The sequence below is a fragment of the Marasmius oreades genome, chromosome 11, assembly GCF_018924745.1.
Source record: "Marasmius oreades isolate 03SP1 chromosome 11, whole genome shotgun sequence".
In the NCBI taxonomy this organism is placed as follows: domain Eukaryota; kingdom Fungi; phylum Basidiomycota; class Agaricomycetes; order Agaricales; family Marasmiaceae; genus Marasmius; species Marasmius oreades.
Window position 1 is genome coordinate 421,987 of NC_057333.1, and position 21,469 is coordinate 443,455.

Genomic DNA, 21,469 nt, shown 5'->3' on the forward strand with positions numbered 1-21,469 from the left:
AAGATGATCATCTTGCTGTACGGTCGTACACACACCTCAGCAAGTTCCCCAGACCACGTATCTCTGTTGATGGCTACAGCTCGAACCTTGACTTTCTCGAAGCGCTCAGCCTGTAACGAAATCATTCAGTACCATTGTAGCATGAAGCAGAAGAAGTATACCTGCTCTTCCTGAAGGGTCTTCAAACAGGAAATGATGGTTGCAATCTTGCCATGATGTTTGGGTAGAAGGAGTGGAAGTGTGAACGGCACTGTCTTTCCAGAGCCAGTACCGGCAATGGCAACACAGTCAAGTTTGAGAATTAAAGTCTCAGCAACATCTAGTTGCCATTTGTACACGGTGTTCCCTGTCAATTCTCCATATTGATTGACGAGGGCTTGACGCATCGCCTCAGAGTTGTATCCAGTCTTCTGGTGCGCCGTTTCTTGTGCTTGGTCGAGTCTTCTCTGAGATTGCTCTGCCAGGCGAGGATGTCGTGAATTGGTCATTGGGATGGCATTCTCAGGCATTCAGGATAGACGACCAAGTGCATTGGCGGTGCGGTCAGTGGGACGGTGGTTGTGACGGTCACTGAGGGAGGGTCACCTGCTCAAACTGCACCAGACCTTATAGGAGTGTGTGTATCCAGACACGTGGTACAAATAAAAGATAAACAATTGAATTCACTAAAAAAGGAAATTACACAAATGCACACTCATAAGGTCTGGCTCAAAACTATTGCACCAGACCTTCTAGAGTGTGCATCCTGGCAGATAATACAAACAACAGATAAACAAGCTTACAGCGCTTTGTGGAACGTAGGGCGTGACCAGTTTTTTTTTCCCGTGCGACCAAATTTTGATCTTCCAACGAAATCTTCCGACTGAATCTTCCGATCAGTCCTGATGCTTGCAGATGGCCTCCCATAGACTTGGTTTAAGTTCCCTTCAGCCAAAATTTTCATATATTGTTCAAATATTGTTCTAAGACACTATTATGATAAGAAATTATGGCTGGAAGTCTTGGGAAGTCCAGTTCAAACTTCAGATGAATTTTCAGATGGCATGGTGAAGAATCACGTGCTTCCATTTAGCAGACTGTCTAGTCTAGAAGTCTAGTCTCGGACCATCTGGACATGTGATGGCCATTCCAAATATGGATATTTTTACGTGACAAAGTCCAAATTTAGGCTGTAATGTCACGTGGGGGGACGGTCCGAAGCTTGGGTCGGAAGATATCACTGGACATTTTGATGTCATCTGGCACGTGTCCAGTTCCAGTCATGCAGAACAGACCCAAAAACAATAGGAATTTCTATTGTTTTTGGGTCTGTTCTGCATGACTGGAACTGGACACGTGCCAGATGACATCAAAATGTCCCCAGTGTATGGTCGGAACATCAAATTTTGGTCGCGCGGGGAAAAAAAACCGGTCGCGCCCTATGTTCCGCAAAGCGCTGTAATTCACCATAAAAGGAAACTACACTGCCACTCTACTAGAAGGTCTGGCTCGAGACTACATTCTTGTATCTATCAGCTGTGAATAAATGCGTCGATTTAAGAACGCCGAAAAACTAGCCACCACTACTGTCACATGTAATTAGGTTTTTCGATTACGCCGGTGGTCTCTGTGTTCTAGATCTCAAGCGGCCTCCGACTAGCACATTGATCATGCAGCCGACCATCGTGATGATAGCGACGATGTTAGTCCAGAATATATACAATTTACTCTTGCAGCTTGCTCTACAGCCTGAACTCCTGGACGAATTCGAAGCATTAGGCTGAATTTCCCACCATCCGAGGCTCTCTTCTTACCACCACCACCACCACCGTTTCCGTTTGACGCAGTCAACAAATTTACTTACCTCGGTACACTCTTTCCTGACACCCTCGCGTTTTTATCTTCCACCATTCGAGGCTCTCTCCCTTACCACCATCATCGCTGTCGTTTACGCGTCATCCAGCTGGTAAGAATTCATCGGGTTTTATCTCCAACGGTAGACTAATAGCCTTTGTTTTTTTTTTCATATAGTCACCACACCGAGGCTTCTAAATTGTTCACGGAGCTTGAGGTATTAGTGCAACGGTCGGTAGAAGGTGCGTCGGGCGTCTCGCTCTTACTTTCTCGTCGTTCATGAAGTTCGAATACAATTCCAGAAATGTCAGTCTCCGTTTCTATTCTTTCGTTCTCGACATTCCATTCCTCGTACTTGGATCTCATTTGGGTCGTGGTTGTCATCCCTGTAGTCCATGGCTCGCAGGCAACATCAAACATGAGACGGCGGTGAAGTCCATTATTCAAGCAAACTGCCGACGTGGAAGTAGCATCTACGAAGAGATTAGGAAGGTGGGTATGGACGTTTGAAGTGTGAGTGTAGACCCGCGTTCTGAATTGTTCCAACTAACGGCTGGTTCTTCGAAAGTACGGACTATATCCGGGTGCTACCATTTGAGAGCGTATGATAGGATTAGTGTCCCTCGTAAGTTCTCTATGCCTTTCTCCCTCTATAATATCACATTCCCGCTTGTCAGGACATGCCGGCGTCGTACATCCAAAAGCTTGAAGAATCTCCAGTCCTCTCTTCCCAACGTCCCAGTCGCTCTCGCACATGTGGGTCAACGATCCCAACCCAGGAAATTCTCAGCAGACGGTTTCGATTGAAAAAATCCGAGGCCACGACTGAGGGTATGCCCGTAAGGGTCAAGGAATTCCAATCCCTCAATCTGAAGAAGAAGCGAGGGAGATTGTGAGGACACTGCGGAACAGGCTCGATAAGGTGAAGACGTTGATGGATAGGACGCAGTTGGCGGAAGGGTGGTTAGGAACAGGAGAGGGAGGCGTATGTTCTGTTGTATATCCACAGTAAAGTGATGATTGTACACAGGTCCTCGTGGGTTGCTTTTCCCTTTGTGTTGGCGTTCTGCATGCTAACGGACGGCTGTTTCTGTTCACAGGTGGGTTCGGCTAGTATCAACGATCATACTTATTACTCAGAAGGTCGAGTTCGCTTTCGTTTCTGCTGGGAGTGTCTGGCTGACATACGCTTCGCCGAAATTTAGGGTGCTGGAGACTCGGAGATTAATCTTACACTGACGTGATTGAAAGATTGATGAATGGGCAACCTGGTTGTACGTGGCTGGACGGTTTGTGGGTATGTTGTGGCGGAAGTTGTTCATAGGTACGCGATTTGTCTGTTGGCTCCGATCCTTTCCTCCTCACATTCGCTAACATCCAACACCTCGTAGAACACTTGGCTCAGTCCCTCCTCAATTTCCAGACGAAGAAGATGACCACCCGACCACCCCCATGCGGAACATTGAACGATGATGTACGATAGGTTAAGTGGTTGGAAGTTGAGTTGATTTTGTCTACGACAACATTGCCCCTACGCAACGGGCGCTGAGAACCAACTGAGAACTGCCCCGACCATGGAATATGCATGCCTTCGAGAATACCAGTCAACAGAGATAAGCTGATCGGTTGGACTTGTCACAAGCTGCCGAGGACGTTAATAGCAGACGGTAACGGCGAATGACAAAGGAATAAGCGGAGAAGTCATCAAGCGGCATTGGAGATGGCAGTAGATAGTTTCTGACAATTTCAACTTCAGAGGCACAATCGGCAGAAAAGTTCTAAAAGATACTGATTGATAATAGCTGGGAGGCCTTACCTCGAGCCATGGCAGCAACTTGTCTCGTTCCTTCAGAAATGGTGCGCCTTTCATCCACCAGCGATCTTTGTTGCCTCCTTCCAATGACTTAGCCGCCTTCGAAAGGGTCCGCAAATGAGGGAGAAGTTCAGGTAGGGGAAGACATCGGGTTAGTAGACTTGAACGAAATACCAACAGGTGATCAACGATCTCCTTGTCTAGCAAACATGTCTCGTGTGACCCCAAAGTGGCTACAAATGTTTTGAAAATTCGAGCACAAGCAGCGGGGATACTGATGTGATACAGGCCTGTACCAGGGATCGGATTTGAAACACAGTTAAAATCTGATGCGGACTTCGAGCACCTGCAAAATTCGGCTGAGCGTAGTTCGATCCTGACCAAGTCACGAAATTCCTGGGAATTGTAGTCCACGCCGAGAAACAAACGTCCCAATATCGTCGAACTAATACATCTACCCCCCCCCCCCCCCAATGACCACACATGATCATAGTAACAACGTCATCGTGGAATCCTGGGGCTTGCGTTGTCCTTCGAATGTGAAATCTTCGTTGTACGATTTCGAAATGATCAACAAGATCTGGGGGAATTATGCTATTGGTCTGAAACAAGTGAACCTTGATATAGATTTCAACCCTTTACAAGTGCAGGACTTACTTTAGATGTTAACCAAGTTGAGATCGTTTCAAAGTCGCGGAACAGATTATGCGAATGGTCGAGAGATTTCGTGAGGGCACCACCTAAATCCATACGGCCAAGTTCGAACAGCAATTCCTGGGTGGGATCGTGGACATTAGTGCAGATCCAAGCCCAATTTTCGACCAAAATCTTATCTTGAGGGCCATTATTTATCTGGAAAAGACGGAGGCATTTCTGGGCAAGGAAGCTGCCATGATAGTCTTTTTCAATGAAAAAGCTGTTTGATCACTGTTTTCGGTGAAGTAGGAATGTGGAAAGGGTGCCAGGAACGGAAAGACTCGACGCATACAACTGTCGCTGCAGAATGAATTTGAATGTTTGCAATGCCTGATCTAAAACTTCCCTGCGAAGTCCAAGCAATAGTTGGATGAACTCGGGAGAGCGTGATTCACCAGATGGAAAGAGTAGAATCGCTGCAAGGATGTGAAGGAGCATGTCGTGGCCCACTAACTCCGCAGAAATGGACAACACCATATGGTAGAAAGCATCCACCTCCAACCACAGCACATTACTACGTCTCTTGCGTCTCTTATGACTCACTCGCCGAAGACAGACATGCTTCCAGTCTTTTACCAGCTTCTGTAAAAACAATGAGTCAGCTGAATATCCATATTACTTCTTAGCAGTTCAGGGTCCTTTCTGCACTGTTCAGTGAGAGCCCGAGTCCACCGACAGGCCAGGCGGTCTTTCCACATCGGCTTGTCAATAAAGAACTCCTTCGACCGTGCCTGATCATGGAGGAAATCCATGAAGGATTTGTGGTAAATCCTGATTTCATCTTTCCGATCACGGACTTCGAGGACTGAGTGCATCGCACGTAACGTCTGAGCAACCGTGCCGGGGGAGTGTCCGAGCACGAGTTCAATGAATGCTGGAGATTTGCCATTGGGTAAATTTAGGACGATTATTGCGAGAATGGGGAGGAGACGCTTATCGCGGTCAGGGTTGGCACGCAATACCATGAGATAGAGTTCGTCAAGATCATTAAGAGGTGAACGTGTTGCGGACACAGAGGACTGGTTGGATATAATATCGAGGATGATGCGGAGCTGGTCGGTTGGAAGTGTGTACTCTGTCTTGATGAACTTTATCACAGTGGGTAAATATTTTCCCACCATTCGAACTCCTTTCCTTACCACCAGCATCGCGACGCGACCGTGAAATTCGTGTACCCAGTAAGAACTCTTCTCGACCGTCGGATCCTCTAGACTAACAGCGATTTTCTTTTCATAGTCACCCGCCCCGTTATGAATCTGTCGGTGAAATTGAGGCACTAGAGCAACGGTTTGGCAGAAGGTGCGTCGGGCGGTGTCTCTAGAGTCTATTGCTCTTGATTCCTGTTTGTTCAGATTCAATTCTTAGGAAACGGACGTTCGTTACGGAGATCACCCGCAAAGTCCTGTCATGGACGGGAAATAGCTTCTATCAGTTTAATTAAACGCCAGAAGGGCCACCAACCGCCGCAGCTGGCAGCACCAATGATGAGTCTTGATACTCATGGAAGCCTTGTGGTAATGGCTCTTCGAATGGATGTCACTGGTGACGCAGACCCCGAATCGTGTTTTCCACCTGTGCTTTCCTCAGGCTGTTTCAAGGCTACTCTATATAAACCCCATTCAGCCCTCACGTTCCTTAAGCTCCTTCGACGACTCTTCCACCTGCGTCTCGTCCTTTCAGCTCGACCATGGCACCAGTAGACGTCATCCAAGGCAACGGAACATACCGTATCGTAAACGCCAAATCCCAGACGTTGCTCGACCTTTCCCAAGGGGACCAGCGCAGCAGTACGTACATCGTCACCCTTTCATGACTTCCGTGTACCCTCAACCCCTCTTCTTTTCCACCCTCCCATACTCACAGTTATCGGCTGGCCAAGAAATGACGCCGCAAACCAACACTGGACTCTCCTCTGGGCCGGCAACGCGTGGCACATCCAATCCCCTTCCAACGGATTGTACTTGGGCTTGGGCGGTTCTGGTACACCAGGCGATGGTGTTCCTCTTATTGCCACAGCAGAACCAACAACGGGGTGGGATATTTGGCAGGATAATGTGAATCCAGAGGCTTATCGGTAAGGTTTATCTTAGTCTTTCACTTCGGCTGAATAGTTTACCATACTTCTACTGCGTTCGTTATCGATTCCAGAATCTTCATTCCAAATACGTTTTTGAACTGGGATCTTTGGGCTAATGGCGATGCCACGCCGGGGAATCCTGTAACTTTATGGACCTCATGGTCAGCATGGTTTTCCTCGATTCTAGATGCCTTGATTCTCAGTTCATTATCTTGGTTAGGTCTGGTATTCATCAGACGTGGAAGTTTGAGCCCGTCTAGACCATTGTATTCTCTACTACTTCCTTCAGTCCTTTGTCGTCCTGTTTTGCTTTCGATATGTATGCACTGCCTAGTAACATTATTATACAATTGTGGTATGTAGCTGCGGGTAACCTGTTTACGAATTGGGCATAAGCAAAAAAAAAAAGTGAGAAGTTAAACATCTATCATCATCCCGTCATTATTCGAATTCATTGACCAGCCTCCTTTTCACCTGGCGACGTAATAGTAGTAGTACTACCGCTCTGAGGTGTTCCTTTCTGCAACTGCAAAGGCGAGTTCTTCGGTGTACTTGGCCTTGTACTCGGCCTTGTACTCCCACCTTCATCTACCCACCTCACCGACCGTGCAGGCGAACGGGTACGAATCTCGTCCAACCGCAACTTTCTCAACCGACCCCCAGGTTCCCCACTACCCCCAGCACCACCAGCACCGACAGCAACAGGCGTATCTGAACGTCCTCGCCTCCCATCATCTCCATCTTCCTCGGTAGCGTTTGGAGCGGTATGTCGTTGTGGCTGTTGTTCGGCTCGCTGGACATCGTGTCTCCCACTCCTATTCAAACCACCCCTTCTTTTACTCGTTCGGGTTACCAGCTTTGCCTTACGGATCCTTGGTGACTTGCTCCTCTCTCTAACCTCAGGAATACCAGACACAGCGGTCGACGAGGATGGCATGTCATCCTCAGAAGCCCACTCGTCATCTCGGTCATTGACATTCAATACGACATGCGGCTGTGGCTCCTCTTGCTTCGGTTTTGAATGCGACGGAAGATGATGATGATGGTGGTGGTGGTGGTGGTGGTGATGCCCCTGGCTATGAACAATCTCCTTAATCTTGTTCTGGAGCTTGCTCACTTCCCTCTCCATGCCCTTCTCTTCAGCATCTACAAGCAGTTTTAATTTGTCAAGGTACGCTCCCAAACGATGATGAACCGATTCATGGGTACCGCGTAACAGAGAGGATTCCGCATCTGGAGTGCCAAAGTTACGGATAACTTCAACTTCGACCTATTCAACAACACGACATTCAGTCGAAACGAAAAAAATCTCGACGGATTTCTTGTTCTTACCTCTTCACCAGGTCCCTTCCGCCTCTCAATAACTCGATGAGGACCCTCCTGCCACTCCGACACAATCTCCTCACCATCAGGTGGTTCTTCACCCTCCGGAAGAACCTCTCCCTCATCTGGTGGATGATATATCTCTCCATCCACCTTCTCATCCATCTTCTTCTCATACACAGAACTATCCGTCGACCCTTTCTCCACAGGCGTCAACTGCCCTCTCTCCATCTCATCAATCATATCTCTCGCACGTAAATTATCACTCTCATCACGATTGACAACAATCTCCCTTCTATCCGTAACAATCGTCGCTTGGTTCGTCCAATCAGGTGCTTGTTGAGTACCTCCGATCGTAGTATGTCGTGACCAAGTACGAGTGACGGAATGAACGCGTCTGCCTAGGGAGAACGAAGGGATGGATAAACCATGGATGACAATACTGCAGAGAACCATGAAAGCTATGATTGGCTGGATAGATTTCCTCAAAAATTCGGCTTCGGGATCGTCATGCTCTGCGTTCTTGTGAAGAACCTCAGAAGCAAGGGTGGAGATGAACACCGCACCTGCAAAAAGGGTGATAAGCATCGTACCAAACCAACAAAAACGAGAAAGAAAGAAAACTTAAAACTTACCCACCCCAATAGGCCCAAAATGCCCAGTAAAAACAGCCTCTCTGAACGTCTTGATGTCCGGAATCCACTTGTACAGCGCAAGCACCACCGGTAATCGCCTAAACAAGAGTACCAAAATCGCAATCACAATCAACCGCCACACACTCAGAGACAACTCAGGATCGCTAAACGAGCTGAACGGCATCCAAGCTCCCAAAAATACAAAACAAGCAATGTTGAAAAGCAGATCGATCACGGATGAAAACACCGTTTCTTCGGTTTGACGATTGAAAAACCCATCCCAAGCGAAGGCTGTACCGCATGCAAAGGTTGAGAGAAGGTCATCGGAGCCAAGAAGGACGGTTACACCGACGGTGAACAGGGAGAGAGAGATGTACTGCGCAACGTAGGAATGTCGGTTGATCAACCCCCGCTTCTCGCAGTATTTCATAAGGTAACGGAATCCGATACCGACTACAGCGCCGATAACAATTCCAAGGATAACTTGGTCTGGGCAAGAGAAGGAATTAGTTTATTGATGTCGGTGACAAGATATGAATGGAAGGGAGGGAGAGAGAGGGAGAAAAACGTACAAAGCCAAAGGTAGAGGAACCAATCACGAACTGCATAACCAACGTCATGTTCGATGATGAGATAAAGGGCGATGAAAAGAAACGGGAATGCCGCTCCATCATTGCACCCAGACTCTGCGGCTAGAAGGTGGCGTAGGTGAGCGGGGACATGTTTGTCGGCGTATTTTCCGCCAATGACTGCTTGTGCGAGAATAGGGTCGGTGGGTGTGAGGCATGCAGCAACAGCAAGGGATTGAAGGAAATTAAGGCGTGGTACGAGGGCGTAGATGAAACCAGCAGAAACGAACCAACCCTAGTGATTCGAATTACAACGATTTCAGAAAGAAAACAACGTCACGGCTCTCACCCAAGTCATGACTGGCCCAAGAAGGTAGAATAAACTCTTCCAATGTTTCCGCATATACGCCTTGGGCAATTCAACACCAATCGCGAAGACTCCGATAGCCAATACGATTCTCGTGAATTCCAGCGTAATCTCGTTCGTGACATCGATGTTACCGGCTCCTCCCCATCCTCTTGGGTCAAAGATGTTGGCACAATAGGGACCTACGACGAGTTGCCAAGCCTCGATGAGAAATCATTTCAATATACAACGAATAAAAACCCACACACCGATGATGATACCAAAAATGAATGCCCAGCAAGCTTCTCCGACGTAAAGCTACACCAAATCATCAACTTTATGGCCAAGGACGAGCCCAAGACCTTCGATCTCACCTTTTCTCTCAGAAACAAAGAGAACATGCCGAACTAAGAAGAAGAAAAATCAGAAAAGCAGCAGAGTAACGCGATGCCACTTTGATATCTTACCAGCACGACAAAACCACCGAGACAGGCATAGATGATGTGGGGAATAGTAGGTTCAAACTAGAAATCGATAGCGTCAACATCATCGAGGACGATGGTGAAGAAAGGGTTTTTTACTGGACTGAATATCATGACGTCTATATCTGCATAGAGTTGTGTCGAATGGCGTAAATAACTCAAAGACCGTTTATGGTAGCGAATAGGATGTAGAGTTCGTCGTGGATCGTCGTAAACAGCGAGGGCGGTTGGTCGTAATCGTGGTCGTTGTCGCGACCGTAAGCGGATGGGACAGTGGAGCGAGACGGTGGAGTGGAAACTCTTGCGTAAAGAGGGTTCACTTTTTTTTTCTGTTTTTGTCTTGGTCATAATACCGGGCCAAGCATATGCAGGAGGCTGTGCGCCATGGCATAGCGGCGAATTCGGCCAAGGTATTTACTCTCCAATCCTCCACGCTAAAATTATTCTGTATATATCCCAGGCTATGAACTGCATATTATATGTCATTATCGTTTGAAGAATCACTGTCGTTCACGAACAAAGCGGAAATTGGTGCAGGAACATCCAAAGAAAACGGCCCCGGGTTTGTGAATCTTATCGTCCCTTAGCACGAACGTTGGCGTTGGCGTTGGCAGGGGTAGGGTAGGCTTGGAAGTTCGAGTATGGAGAAAATGAATACCTCGTTCTGGACCGCGGCGTATTGGATTAACATTGGTTCGGAACTACATCAGTGATCTGAATTGAAGACTCGCAAAGTTGACATATCGGAGCAGCGTCGACGACGGGAATTGGACGGGATGTTGCCCGTAAAAACGCAACCACGTAACTTTAATTACGAGAAAGGTTCCGTAGACTTTACGGACCTACACATGTACAGGCACCGAAGGTTATAAAGGGATCTGAACCAGGAAACAACCAGGAAACATGTTAGGAGCAATCCACCCCTATGAGTCAATAGTTATGCTGCACTTGTAAAAGAGAAAAAACCATCAAACTAAAATTATTTCAGCCGTTGAAAAAACGTACTACGGCGTGATGATCGGAACTTCCGAAGTTGCGGGGTCAGAGCCTGAGACGCAGTATCCCGCGGAGAAAAACCGCCTGTATCTGAAAGAGCGTTCGCGATAAGCGTCGTGAATGCCACCGTGTAGTTATCATCGAGCTCTTCCGACCATTAGCGACGCCGAGGAGTCAATTGGGAGAAAGCCGTAACCGTAAAGCTCGGGCCGTAATCCAAGGACGTGTGGCAGACGAAAATCCCTGACGAAAGACATGACGGTGCACACTAGACGGTATAACGGATACCTCGTCGGCCGCAATGAAATAGTTTTGAACGCGAAGCAGGCCTTTAATTAGAATAAATGCAAGTTTGAAGTGAGATCGGACACTGAAGTACTGAGGCCGTAGCAAGATTACTCACCACTGTCGGGCGAGTTATTGACCTGGTCTTCCACTTTCAGTCACGTATAACATCAACTTGACGTTCGTTATGGAGTATCGAACATGCGTCGATCGACCTCTCCTACAACCTATACACGTTGAGAAGGAAAGAGTGGCCCTACAACGAGTCAGAACAATTAAGGTGCCAACAGTCGAATACATACCTTGAACCATGAGCTTCAACGATAGGCAGAACGGGGTACCTTCATTAATCAATTGCGATGAATCTTTTCCGAGACAGGTTCGAACAACGTACGCCCCTCAATGGTGATCTTCTGGTATTCGTCGTGCCGTAACTGAGTTTTGCTAAGCGTGATTCCGAATAATACACGTGAGATCCACTTGAGGAAATTTAAGCAAGCACGGTGAATTGAGACACGTCGTCAGAGTCGGCTACAATGCTGATACAACCGCATCGAACATGGAACACCAGTGAATTTCGGTGCAAACACCGGCAACATTTGAGATCTTGAAGTAGCCCATTTGGACAAGACATTGTCGGGGGTTGTTAACCAACTGCCAGTGTTGATCAGCGTCGACGGGCGTTCCGACTTCAAAGTCACTGACATCTGAACTGGAGGAAGGGGTTGCAAAAGAATTGGATTAGTACTCGCCAAACTTGAACGTCTGTGGGCGCGAACTACGAACCAGAGACGGATAGAAAGAATAACTTTGTTGCAGATGCGGCGGGCAGGGAGGCAGTGAGGGTGACCAACGCACGAGCCATTTCGACGAAGACAAGTACGACTTCAACTCATAATGGAAGATCTTCCAGAGGTTAGAACGGTTGCCGAGAAATTTGAATCTATTTCCCACCAGGCCGCGAACCACAAGAAAGAAACTCGGTAGAAGGCTTGCCACGCGTCCGCATGTGCTGACGTAGGTGTTCTCGGATAGTCAGACACAAGCATGGTTGACAACTGCCAGGAGATAGCATCAATACTGTAATCGGCAAAGTTGTAGCTGTAAGTATGGCACTTACAATTCTCCAGATCACGGGGGGATTGGATGGGCCTGATACGTTAATAAGACGTGGAGTTACACCCATGTGTGCATGCGATGGACCATCTTCAAGAAGGTATTGCAGTGTACGGCAGATTTAAAAACACAGGAACGAAGCTAAGTCCTGGAGAAGAGGCACACGTGGAATTTCTTAAACGCCTTATCGTGATATAAGCATGAGTTGAGCAGATTATGCTTGTGTCAGTAATTATTCTTCGAGATGCCAAGCAGCAGCAGATTCGAGTCTTCAAAAACAGCCATATCAGAAAACGGTAAGCCACTATGCATGGTAGGATAACTCACCTTGAATCCAAAACGTTAACGCGGAGTAAAAACTCTCCCATGACCAGCTCGAGTTACCGAAGAAAGTGTTCAAGGGTCCTAGCCGGTTCAGAACTCGTTTTGCTCGTTTTGAAATAGAATTGATGACTTTGTGCCGCCAAATGAGTAAGTTATGAGCTGAAAGGTAGAAAAGAAATTACGTACCAGGGTCTATATCGACCTCATAACCAGTCTGCAGTAATCCATGTAATAACAGTAGAGTCGCAGAGCTGGTAGTAAGCAGAGGCAGGAGATGTTGAAATTCTCACGCTTCGCATTCACAACTTCCACATGAACCAACCATGATACGACGCACGAGCTTCAAGTCGATACAGTAAGAATCCGAACTTCAGATTTCTGTCTCCCCACGCTCATATTGTGCTCTTCGGAATTGAAATATAGCACATAACTTGTCGATTTTCTGTCTTGCTCTCACAACGTCGCACCAAATACTATTTTCGTCCTACATGCGGGAGCTGAGCCGCAAACCTCCCAATCCAGCCACCCTAGATTCCGACCACCTCGAACCTGATGTTTGCAACTCCATGATGGCTCTCGGAAGCGCTTAAACGCAAGTCGCCAACCACCGTGCAGCTGGTTACTGGTCATTGGACCCAGCTCTGGCCTTGGATAAAAACCTTTGCGCGGCTCGCTTTGGATAAGCCTTTCCTTACTAAACAAGGCTACGAGTTTGTGAAGAAGTTTTTGTCGATAAGTTCAGTGCTCTTCTTGCACACCATGCACCAACCCAAACCCGGAGATTTTATCCACGCGGTTGGCGCTATTCTTCGTGCCACCCCGGAAATCCTGAGCCTCGCGACAGAGATCTGGTTATTGGCCACTCGGATGGACCACGCATACCTTCAAAATCACCACGACTCGGTCGGATTACTCCTCGAATGTTACCTCCAAGCCGATGCCCAGTTGAAGAAACAGGTAGAAATACATTTCGAAAGGGTTCTGTTCTCGTCCTCGCAGGAAGTTTCACGCTCTGTAGTGGAAGGTATCATCCGCCTCGCAACGCCAAAGCAAGTTTCCTGCTATACACTTCGGAGTCTCCTCATCTTTTTCCTATGGCTTCCATCCAGGTATCCTGCAGAATTTTTCCATCTCTCGTTGGCTCATGACGGTCTGCGATGGACAAGTTATGTCATTGCGAAACTTGCATCACCCAAAAAGTACTGCGGAGACAGCTTCCTCGACAACATCGCGATATGCATCACGAAGTGTATACAATTCATTGTCAAGTGTATCCGCTTTGATTCGAGTACAGCTGCCAGAGCCCTGGAAGAGGATATTATCCTATCAATGTTCAAATCTCGCGACGTGATTTTGGAGGACGCGGAAGTCCGAGGTGTCGGCGAACTATGAGGACTTCCTTGTTTCGTTATCGCAACGTCTCTTGCACCGACAAATATTGGTTCGGGTCATTCGTTCAATCAAGAAAGTTCAGAGGCTTGGTTTGGAAGAAGGATTTCGTGGTGTGCCTCGCGTATGGGATGCATGGGTGGCGCTGCGGAATGAGGCTTTGAGAAGAAATTCGATAAACAAAGCGGTTGATGCTTCATTTCGCAGTCCCTGGTCTATCTCAGGAGTTGCGGCGGTCCACAGGTAAAGTATCGGCAGTTGAACCCTACCAAAACTGGCATGTTAATCTTTCATTAGTGTCCTCATGAAGTCTCGGGTACTGTAGAACCGGTACGATTTCCTTTCCAGCGTTGTAGCGGTTGCATTTCAGTGATCTACTGTTCCCCTGAGTGTCAAAAGGCCGACTGGCCGCAACACAGGGAGCAATGCAAAGCGATCCAGCACAAGACTCGAGGTGATCACTTACTCTGGTGTGCCTATCTGAACCTCAACTCATGCCCGCTCTCGTCACAGCTGAGGGATTTCCCAACTACAACAAACTAGATTTGATTATCTTCAAAAAGCAAATACGGCACGATTACCTCGCAAATAAAGACTATATTGAAAACTTACAGGAGCAGCGCAAAATTGATATTCCCCGCGAGGGCTCTGACGTCTCAGTCGTCATTCTGATGGACTACGGAGAGGTCCCGGTGACATTTTCTGCGGAACGAGTTGACGTCGCTTGGAGAACCTTTGGGGTGGAGGAAATGGTATCCTTCGATGAAGTTGATGCTCGGAGTTTAATAGCGATTGCGAAAATTCCGTGGCGCTTCGACAAGCGTCAGCCTTCCATAGGCTTCCTTCGTGTGCATGATATTTGATCGTTCGTGAAGGCTCTTGCATACTTGTTTGATTTTACGTAGCAATCATAGATTTTTTGACTCATACCGCTTGCCTCCAGAACGCTGGACTTGTTGAACAGAGGTTTGGCGGGACACTCGGGCGCATAACTGGCCCTCCTTATGGCTTATAGAGATATAATTAATGATAAGTAAAAATCAATATTTGCGGACAATAAAGGTGTGGATATGAACGCTCCTCAAAGTTAAGTTGCGTGTAGCCTATATACGGTATATGTACTTTGTATGTGGAATTGGTTCTGCGTTGACAAGCACACCCTCTATTAAGCGAGTGTATCGACGATTGACATTGCCCCAGGGGAGCCTCAAAGCCCAGTAGTGTTGGAATTACGAAAAAAAGAAATGTACGAGTCCCTTGCTCCTACAAGACACGAAAATTTTCCGGGATATGGGGGTTCGTCTCGCGACACATAAGCATATACAAGCCTCCTGATTCATACATCGATCAGCCTTTTATAGTGGTGCATTTTCTAATATTAAACAATTGAGTCAATAACTAGTACGTTGATGACTCCATTCAGGTAGAATAGAGTCGTTATGATTGAAGTAGAGACCAAAAACTGGAATATCACTTCTTCCCAGCTTCTTCAACTCCTCCTTGGACCTACAATCTAAGAGCTCGTTGACAGCCTTCTCATCTTCAACACCACAACGGAATCTCACACTCAATACTTTCAACCGTGGAACGACAACTTCCAGTAGTTCATCACCCGGCCGAATTGAGAGTGCAGATGTCAAACCGTGAAGAAATGACGAGTTCTCGTCGTCTTTCTCAATGCCGATGGCAAAAGCTTCCAAGTTAGGACTTGACTTGAAGACCGTTCGGATACTCTCTGATGGAATATGAGTGAATCGTGGAAGACGGAGATCCAGCATGGTTATTGAGCTCGTCCGTTGAAGGAAGGAAAGGAAAGATCTAGAGGGCCAAGTGGGATCAGCATCGCCTGGGGTCTCCCAAGATACGATGCTGAGGGTTTTTAGACTGGGGAGGTCGAGAATGTCCAATAGGTTTGATGAAGGACCGGGTTGAGCCTTGTTGGTGGAAAGATATAAGCCTGTGAGTGAAGGCAAGGTCATCGACATATCCAAGTCCACCGCCAACTGCCGATTGTACCGAGGCATCAGAGCCTGAATGATGAGGTATTTTAGATTGACGAAGTGGGGAACGAATCTGTGGAATTGTTCTAGGGAGTCAACCAGACGGAACTCGAGTCTGGTAATCTGGGTGAAAGGAAGCCTCGTCGGGGGGAGCGGAAGATTTTGCCAGTCCCGGCTGCAGGGTACCCTGCGAAAGTAGATGTCTGTAAGAAGGGGGGCCTCCTCTATTGCCTTCATGAATATCGCGCCGGAGGCCATGTCGGATCTGTGATAATTGAACAGGGACCTTAAAACCGGAAATTTCACGTAGGAGGATTCGATCGTTTGGAATACGGGATAGGTGAATGCCTCGATGATGAGCGATTTGAATCGATATGATTCCTCCATCAGAGTCTTGAATATATAAAAACCGTTTGTGCCTAGATAGTCCATTATTGAGGCGCTAGAATCCACCCAGTACTCCCAAAACCAGACTTGTAATTGGCGACCTGCTGAATTCTTCAGGTAGGTACCAAGGATGGTTCTGAAAGAGCTAGGAGGCTTGCTAATAGATACCTGTATGGCGCACCAAAGGTGTGCACAGGAGGAGGAGACACGTCTCCAATGCGAGCACACTTGCGACAGTGTCATGGCCGGCTTCCGGATTTCGTATTCTTTTTTCGTTCCAAGGATCATCAGGCTGTTCCCAGACTCATTTGGAGACACAAAGGAGAATATCTCCCTGAGAACCTCGACTGGCATTTTTCCGACACCAGCCATCCAGCTTCTGCGCTCCTTCAGCCGTCTGGCAATGACTTCGCATTCAGAAGGATCTCCCATCGAGAAATTCTCCTACAAGGTGTAGACTGAATATAGTCGAGGTTCAGGAAGAAACAATAACGTTGAAAGCACGTGAAGACCTTTTAATTTGTAGTGGCCGGCACGAGCGGTACCGGTAACGGGCAAAAGCTACCGGCGGCGTCTCTTTCTACTGCCATCTACTGCCATCTCGGTCGAACTTTCCTGCAATGTATATCCGATTACCGAATGCCACCGAGTCGTACTACAATGCTTCTATATGTGGCGGGATCCCAATTAGGTCCCAAAACATCATCTTTCCTGAAAGCTTCTAGTAACGAAATTGCCCGAGTCGTCCTACACTTCTCGCTTCCTCCCGGATTCTCTCCACCTCCAAACCAATGATCCCAACTATCGTGTAAATCAGATAACCACATATCCTGAAGTCTCTGCCTGGTGTGTTTGTCCGCAAAGAAGAACTGGTAATACATGTATTCCCCCCGACATCGACCCAGAGCTCGAGTTTCATAAAAACTCCTCAGGTATCTTCTCATGATGGACCGAAGCCACCGATGATCCAGCATCGAATTTGGGTGAATGTATGCAGGAGCATAGGGATCGTTTACATGTACACGGATGAAACGGGAGGGCAAAAGGAGAATGAGGGAATTGAGTAGCGGTTGCTCTTTACCGATGAAGAACGACCGCGACATGTAAAAGTTGCGATACGCGTCGAACGTTGAGTTGAACCACCGTATGGTAGATGGAGAACCGCCGAAAAAACTCGCTGTGGAAAGGTAAGTTAAATTTATCTAGATCAGAAAATATTTCGGGTTTTTCACTTACCTTCGCTATTTCCTCGTCGATAGGACCGTCTCAGGCCTCCTTCCAATTCCAATTCCTTCGTCGTGGCATGCTGTAGAGGAAGGAATACCTTGTGTTCGGTGTCCATCTCGTCTTCACCAACCTTCTCCCACGTCCTGCGAATCTTAGGTAGTGGCCATGAGCCACCGTTGTACCATGTATCTCGAAAGCTACCAGCGTCCGCCCAAAACACATAATCCCACTCGAATTTTTCTCCACTGCGGCTTTTTCTCATCCCCTCCTCTGTGAGCCAAGGCTTTGCGTTCCATATTGCGTACAGCTCTGGCGAATGGATCTTCTTCTCACGATCTAGACGGTGCATGTCCTTGAATCTCTGCTCGAGCCGGGCGACTGGAGGGTGTTGCCATCCGTCCGTGATCGTCGTATCGAGAATTAGATTCGACGGTAATGGGGATGGAAGGAGCGAAGAGGCAAGTGTCGGGAGGATGAAGAGGTACACAGGTGTGTTGCGTGTGGCGGCCATGAAATTACCGATCCAGAACTCTGAGGGGGAGTGTTTCGACTTGGAGAGCGGGAAGAAGGCAGAGACTAGTAAAATTTTGGGTGATTTGTCTGATGGTAATTCCTCGGATTCACCCTCGAACTGGTTGAAAGGCTGCCAGTGGGACGGACGTTGTCCCCGCAGGCGAGTGTCGAAACAGGTGCAAAAAAGAAGGGCAAAGAAGAGTACGAGAAACAGGTACGCGATGCGTTTGTGTCGCAGGAGACGGCGCAGTGCAGAATGATGGCATGGTCAGCGATGTGCGGTTCAGCTTGTTCACCCTTGCTATAATCTGAAGGCGGCATACTGTAACCGCTCATCTTGATGAACTTGACATTATTGTATGCGAAACTGGTACCTATCTATTGCTGCGGACCGGTACATACATTTGGCATACCTTGGAAGTTAATCGACTACACATATTGGACGGAGTAGTAACATAACACGGGCGTTTTTCAGTCAAGTCGTAAAAGACACTGTCAAGTCAAACACTTCCACGGGCCTTTGATTTTAGCAAGAATTCAAATGATAAAATATTGACATGACTGCGACCTTATGACGACGTTTGTGCAGAAAAAATGCCGGCCATGATAAAAAAAACTTCAACGAAAGACAAATGATAGAGAAAGAGAACCCGACCTTCTGACTACAATCATTGGTATTAGCCGAACACATCTGTGAATAGGAACGGCCATCGGATTAGTATGCAGTGTAACATAGAAGAAGAGCAACCCACAAAAACTCACGTTACCATCCTTGATATACAACAGCTCGGAATATCCGCCTCCCTCCCCTCGTCCTCCGTCCCTAACCACTTCTCATCTGCTAATCCGTCAACATGGTGCACCCTCACCCTATCGAACCTGTTCTGCAGCTTCAAACCATCTAACAACATCCCTCACTGCTTCGTTCAAGAGATCGCATCACCAGTGACATCCATTCGAAGAGTTCCATGAGTACCTAAAAGCCATTTTCACGTCCGTGATAGGGTGCGCGTAATTTGCGTAACGAACGTCCGTTTCTGGAAGTTGTATATAAACTTCATGGACGAACACTAATCAAGAGCAAGAGACGCCTGACGCACCTTTTACTTTTACCGACCATACTTCAAGCTCATCGACACGACATCTATCGACAGATTTAGAAGGCGCGGGTGACTATGGAAAAACGTTATTAGTCTAGATCTAGAGATAGAGTCCGAGAGTCGAGAAGTGTTCTTACCAAGTGGTTAAACACGATCGCGTCAACTAAACGACTTATAAAGCGATGGTGGTAAGGAAGAGAGCCTCAAATGGTGGGAAATTTATCCCAAAGCATCGAAATTCAAATCATGAGCTCACGCGCAACTCTCGCGTACGTTGTAGATGTTTGATCAGAAAGCGCAGAGCAAGAATAAAGGTAATAGGTATATTTATTCCAATAATCCGAAATTGATGCTGATAGTATCAAGCAGACGTCAAAAATACTCTCCTCAACTCCGCTACCTCATTTTTCTCGTCGCAAACAGGACACATCCCAGTATAATGCAAAGCAGTCTTGATACACGGAGCACAGAATAAATGTCCGCAGCTCGTCGAGCAAACCGTGCTCGGTAACCTTTTCTGGCACATGGGGCACTGGAACTCGTCTATCTCTTCGACACCTTCCTCCAGCTGCTCAACTTCCTCATCTTCTCCAAAGTCAAACGGAGGGTCTCCGAGGTCCTCTTCATCTTCAAAATCGTAGTCGTCGAAGTCTTCGAATGATGTATCGTCGGGGTAGTAGATGGTGGGATCTCGGTAGCCATCAGGATAGACCTCCAGGGCCAGCTCATCTTCCCAATTATCTTCGCGTTCTTTATAATCATCCTCGACCTCGTCTTCGTCTTCGTCGTCGCTGTCATCGCGATGGACGGCTGCGTAATCGATGTGCTGGAGGAAGAGAGGGAAAAGAAATTAGGAGGCCGCTTGGAATATGGAAGAAAGGCAATGCAGAACACTTACAACTTGGAGACCACCGGCAGAATCGAAAAGCTTATCGCATGTGACGCAGTAGTGGTGGCCAGCGGTTTCGAGATAGTGCTGTGGGGGTTGAAAGGTGAGTTTGGCGTTGACTGTTGGTCATTGAAGAGCTGGCACTTACCACGCGCAGAGTATTTTTGTTTAGAAATCGTTTATGGCAAATGTCACATCGAGGATGACTTTCTGTAACTTGAAAATGTTTACGACGTTCTCCGTGGTCGTAGAAGTACTCGTCACAAGACGCGCAATAGGAGGTAGATTCGTAGTAAACGTCGTCTGACATGGTTATGGATGGAGGTGGTGTGATGGTAGATGCTCGAAGAAATAATTCGTACGAGTTGAAAGTTCTGAGTTCATCTCCAGCTGGGAGAGAGACTCTTTATATGCTTCGAGGATGGGTTGTCTGAGACTTATGTCTCCGGTATGTTCTACTTCCGGTTACCCCTTCGACGTCACTGACCCCGCACTTATAGACCCTGTTTTGCTTCGTGTACGCCACTATAGGATCTAATGTCAATGACCACACGAAAAGCATCTCCTCCCCACCTTCAGAAATAACAGTCTTCGCCGGTTTCTCAAGCACGAGATCATATACTTCTCACTTACCCCGACAGTCGAAGCTATCTCTGCTCCCTCACTCTCTCCCCCCTCCCTCGGAGTCCCCTCACGCTCGTTGCCGCGCTAATGAGAGCATCGTCATCTCCGCACCCCTGACTCTGCGTGGTGAAGTTTGTTTTCGGTGATTCAGGTAGTTGTTTGAGGTTTTTGATTACTTTTCCCCCCACTTACGTCTTTCCCGGCGGAAGCTAAGCCCGATGGAGTCGCTTTAGCCTCCGACTCCTGAAGCTTGAGGCCCGGAGGGCTTCTTATGCATTGAATACATCTTACTCAATGGACATTCGACCGGCGGAAAGCGTCAATTCCGTTCAGACCAACCTCCGTCACCATCTCCATCCACAGGTGTGCAGCGTACATCTCGATTCAAGCGAACTCCGGACCTCTTAAGGCTCCGTCTAATTAGTATTGAGATGGGCGGACGACAAGAAGTTCGCTGAACGTACATCATGTAGTTCGTGAGCATTTCAGCTACGACTGGTTCGCCTGCATTGACATGGTAGTTCCAATCTGGATCGCCACAGCTCACTGGAGAGCTGACTGAAATTGCCTTGGCTTGGACACCGCCTCGGAGGTTGAAGGTCGTTGGTTCTAGGGAGTCGGTTATTGGGCGACATCAAAGTTTATGGAGGATGATGCAAAACGTGGAATCATGCTGGCCTTCAACGTTTCAACTGTCAGTAATAATTCCAATCTGATAAGTTAATCAGGACTGAATCATAGAATGACAGTGACAGGTACTGCCTTGTGTGGCTGTACTTCGCCGTACACAGAAACGACGGTTCGACTCAACTATGACCTTCATCGACCATCATTCAACTCGCAAT

At 47.5% G+C, this 21,469-nt stretch overlaps 8 protein-coding genes across 8 annotated transcripts; 3 read left to right on the forward strand and 5 right to left on the reverse strand.

The window, feature by feature from the left end:
• Positions 1 to 4,570: 4,570 nt before the first annotated feature.
• E1B28_002992 (uncharacterized protein) lies at positions 4,571 to 5,463 on the reverse strand (the record flags this gene model as incomplete). Its single annotated transcript, XM_043159948.1, has 2 exons — positions 4,571 to 4,944; positions 5,019 to 5,463. The coding sequence occupies 2 exons, from the start codon at positions 5,461 to 5,463 to the stop codon at positions 4,571 to 4,573; spliced, it is 819 nt and encodes a 272-aa protein (XP_043001902.1).
• A 7-nt stretch (positions 5,464 to 5,470) lies between these two features.
• Positions 5,471 to 6,843, forward strand: E1B28_002993 (uncharacterized protein). Its single transcript, XM_043159949.1, has 6 exons — positions 5,471 to 5,520; positions 5,579 to 5,641; positions 5,695 to 6,129; positions 6,206 to 6,416; positions 6,491 to 6,580; positions 6,640 to 6,843. Exons 3-6 carry the CDS (start codon positions 6,030 to 6,032, stop codon positions 6,677 to 6,679), a joined length of 441 nt encoding a protein of 146 aa, XP_043001903.1. The 5' UTR covers positions 5,471 to 5,520; positions 5,579 to 5,641; positions 5,695 to 6,029; the 3' UTR covers positions 6,680 to 6,843.
• Positions 6,717 to 10,173, reverse strand: E1B28_002994 (uncharacterized protein). The gene is made up of 9 exons (XM_043159950.1): positions 9,874 to 10,173; positions 9,760 to 9,816; positions 9,667 to 9,699; positions 9,562 to 9,610; positions 9,296 to 9,495; positions 8,950 to 9,241; positions 8,378 to 8,866; positions 7,752 to 8,308; positions 6,717 to 7,689 (listed from the first exon to the last, which is right to left on the reverse strand). Exons 1-9 carry the CDS (start codon positions 10,120 to 10,122, stop codon positions 6,871 to 6,873), a joined length of 2,745 nt encoding a protein of 914 aa, XP_043001904.1. The 5' UTR covers positions 10,123 to 10,173; the 3' UTR covers positions 6,717 to 6,870.
• A 3,081-nt stretch (positions 10,174 to 13,254) lies between these two features.
• Positions 13,255 to 13,887, forward strand: E1B28_002995 (uncharacterized protein; the record flags this gene model as incomplete). Its single annotated transcript, XM_043159951.1, has 1 exon — positions 13,255 to 13,887. One exon carries the CDS (start codon positions 13,255 to 13,257, stop codon positions 13,885 to 13,887), a length of 633 nt encoding a protein of 210 aa, XP_043001905.1.
• Positions 13,888 to 14,378: 491 nt separating this feature from the next.
• E1B28_002996 (uncharacterized protein) lies at positions 14,379 to 14,747 on the forward strand (the record flags this gene model as incomplete). Its single annotated transcript, XM_043159952.1, has 1 exon — positions 14,379 to 14,747. One exon carries the CDS (start codon positions 14,379 to 14,381, stop codon positions 14,745 to 14,747), a length of 369 nt encoding a protein of 122 aa, XP_043001906.1.
• Positions 14,748 to 15,275: 528 nt separating this feature from the next.
• E1B28_002997 (uncharacterized protein) lies at positions 15,276 to 16,703 on the reverse strand (the record flags this gene model as incomplete). Its single annotated transcript, XM_043159953.1, has 1 exon — positions 15,276 to 16,703. The coding sequence occupies one exon, from the start codon at positions 16,701 to 16,703 to the stop codon at positions 15,276 to 15,278; it is 1,428 nt and encodes a 475-aa protein (XP_043001907.1).
• A 200-nt stretch (positions 16,704 to 16,903) lies between these two features.
• Positions 16,904 to 18,009, reverse strand: E1B28_002998 (uncharacterized protein; the record flags this gene model as incomplete). The annotated part of the gene is made up of 2 exons (XM_043159954.1): positions 16,904 to 17,448; positions 17,508 to 18,009. 2 exons carry the CDS (start codon positions 18,007 to 18,009, stop codon positions 16,904 to 16,906), a joined length of 1,047 nt encoding a protein of 348 aa, XP_043001908.1.
• Positions 18,010 to 19,472: 1,463 nt separating this feature from the next.
• On the reverse strand, positions 19,473 to 20,310 carry E1B28_002999 (uncharacterized protein; the record flags this gene model as incomplete). The annotated part of the gene is made up of 3 exons (XM_043159955.1): positions 19,473 to 19,937; positions 20,010 to 20,087; positions 20,149 to 20,310. 3 exons carry the CDS (start codon positions 20,308 to 20,310, stop codon positions 19,473 to 19,475), a joined length of 705 nt encoding a protein of 234 aa, XP_043001909.1.
• Between the last annotated feature and the right edge of the window lie 1,159 nt (positions 20,311 to 21,469).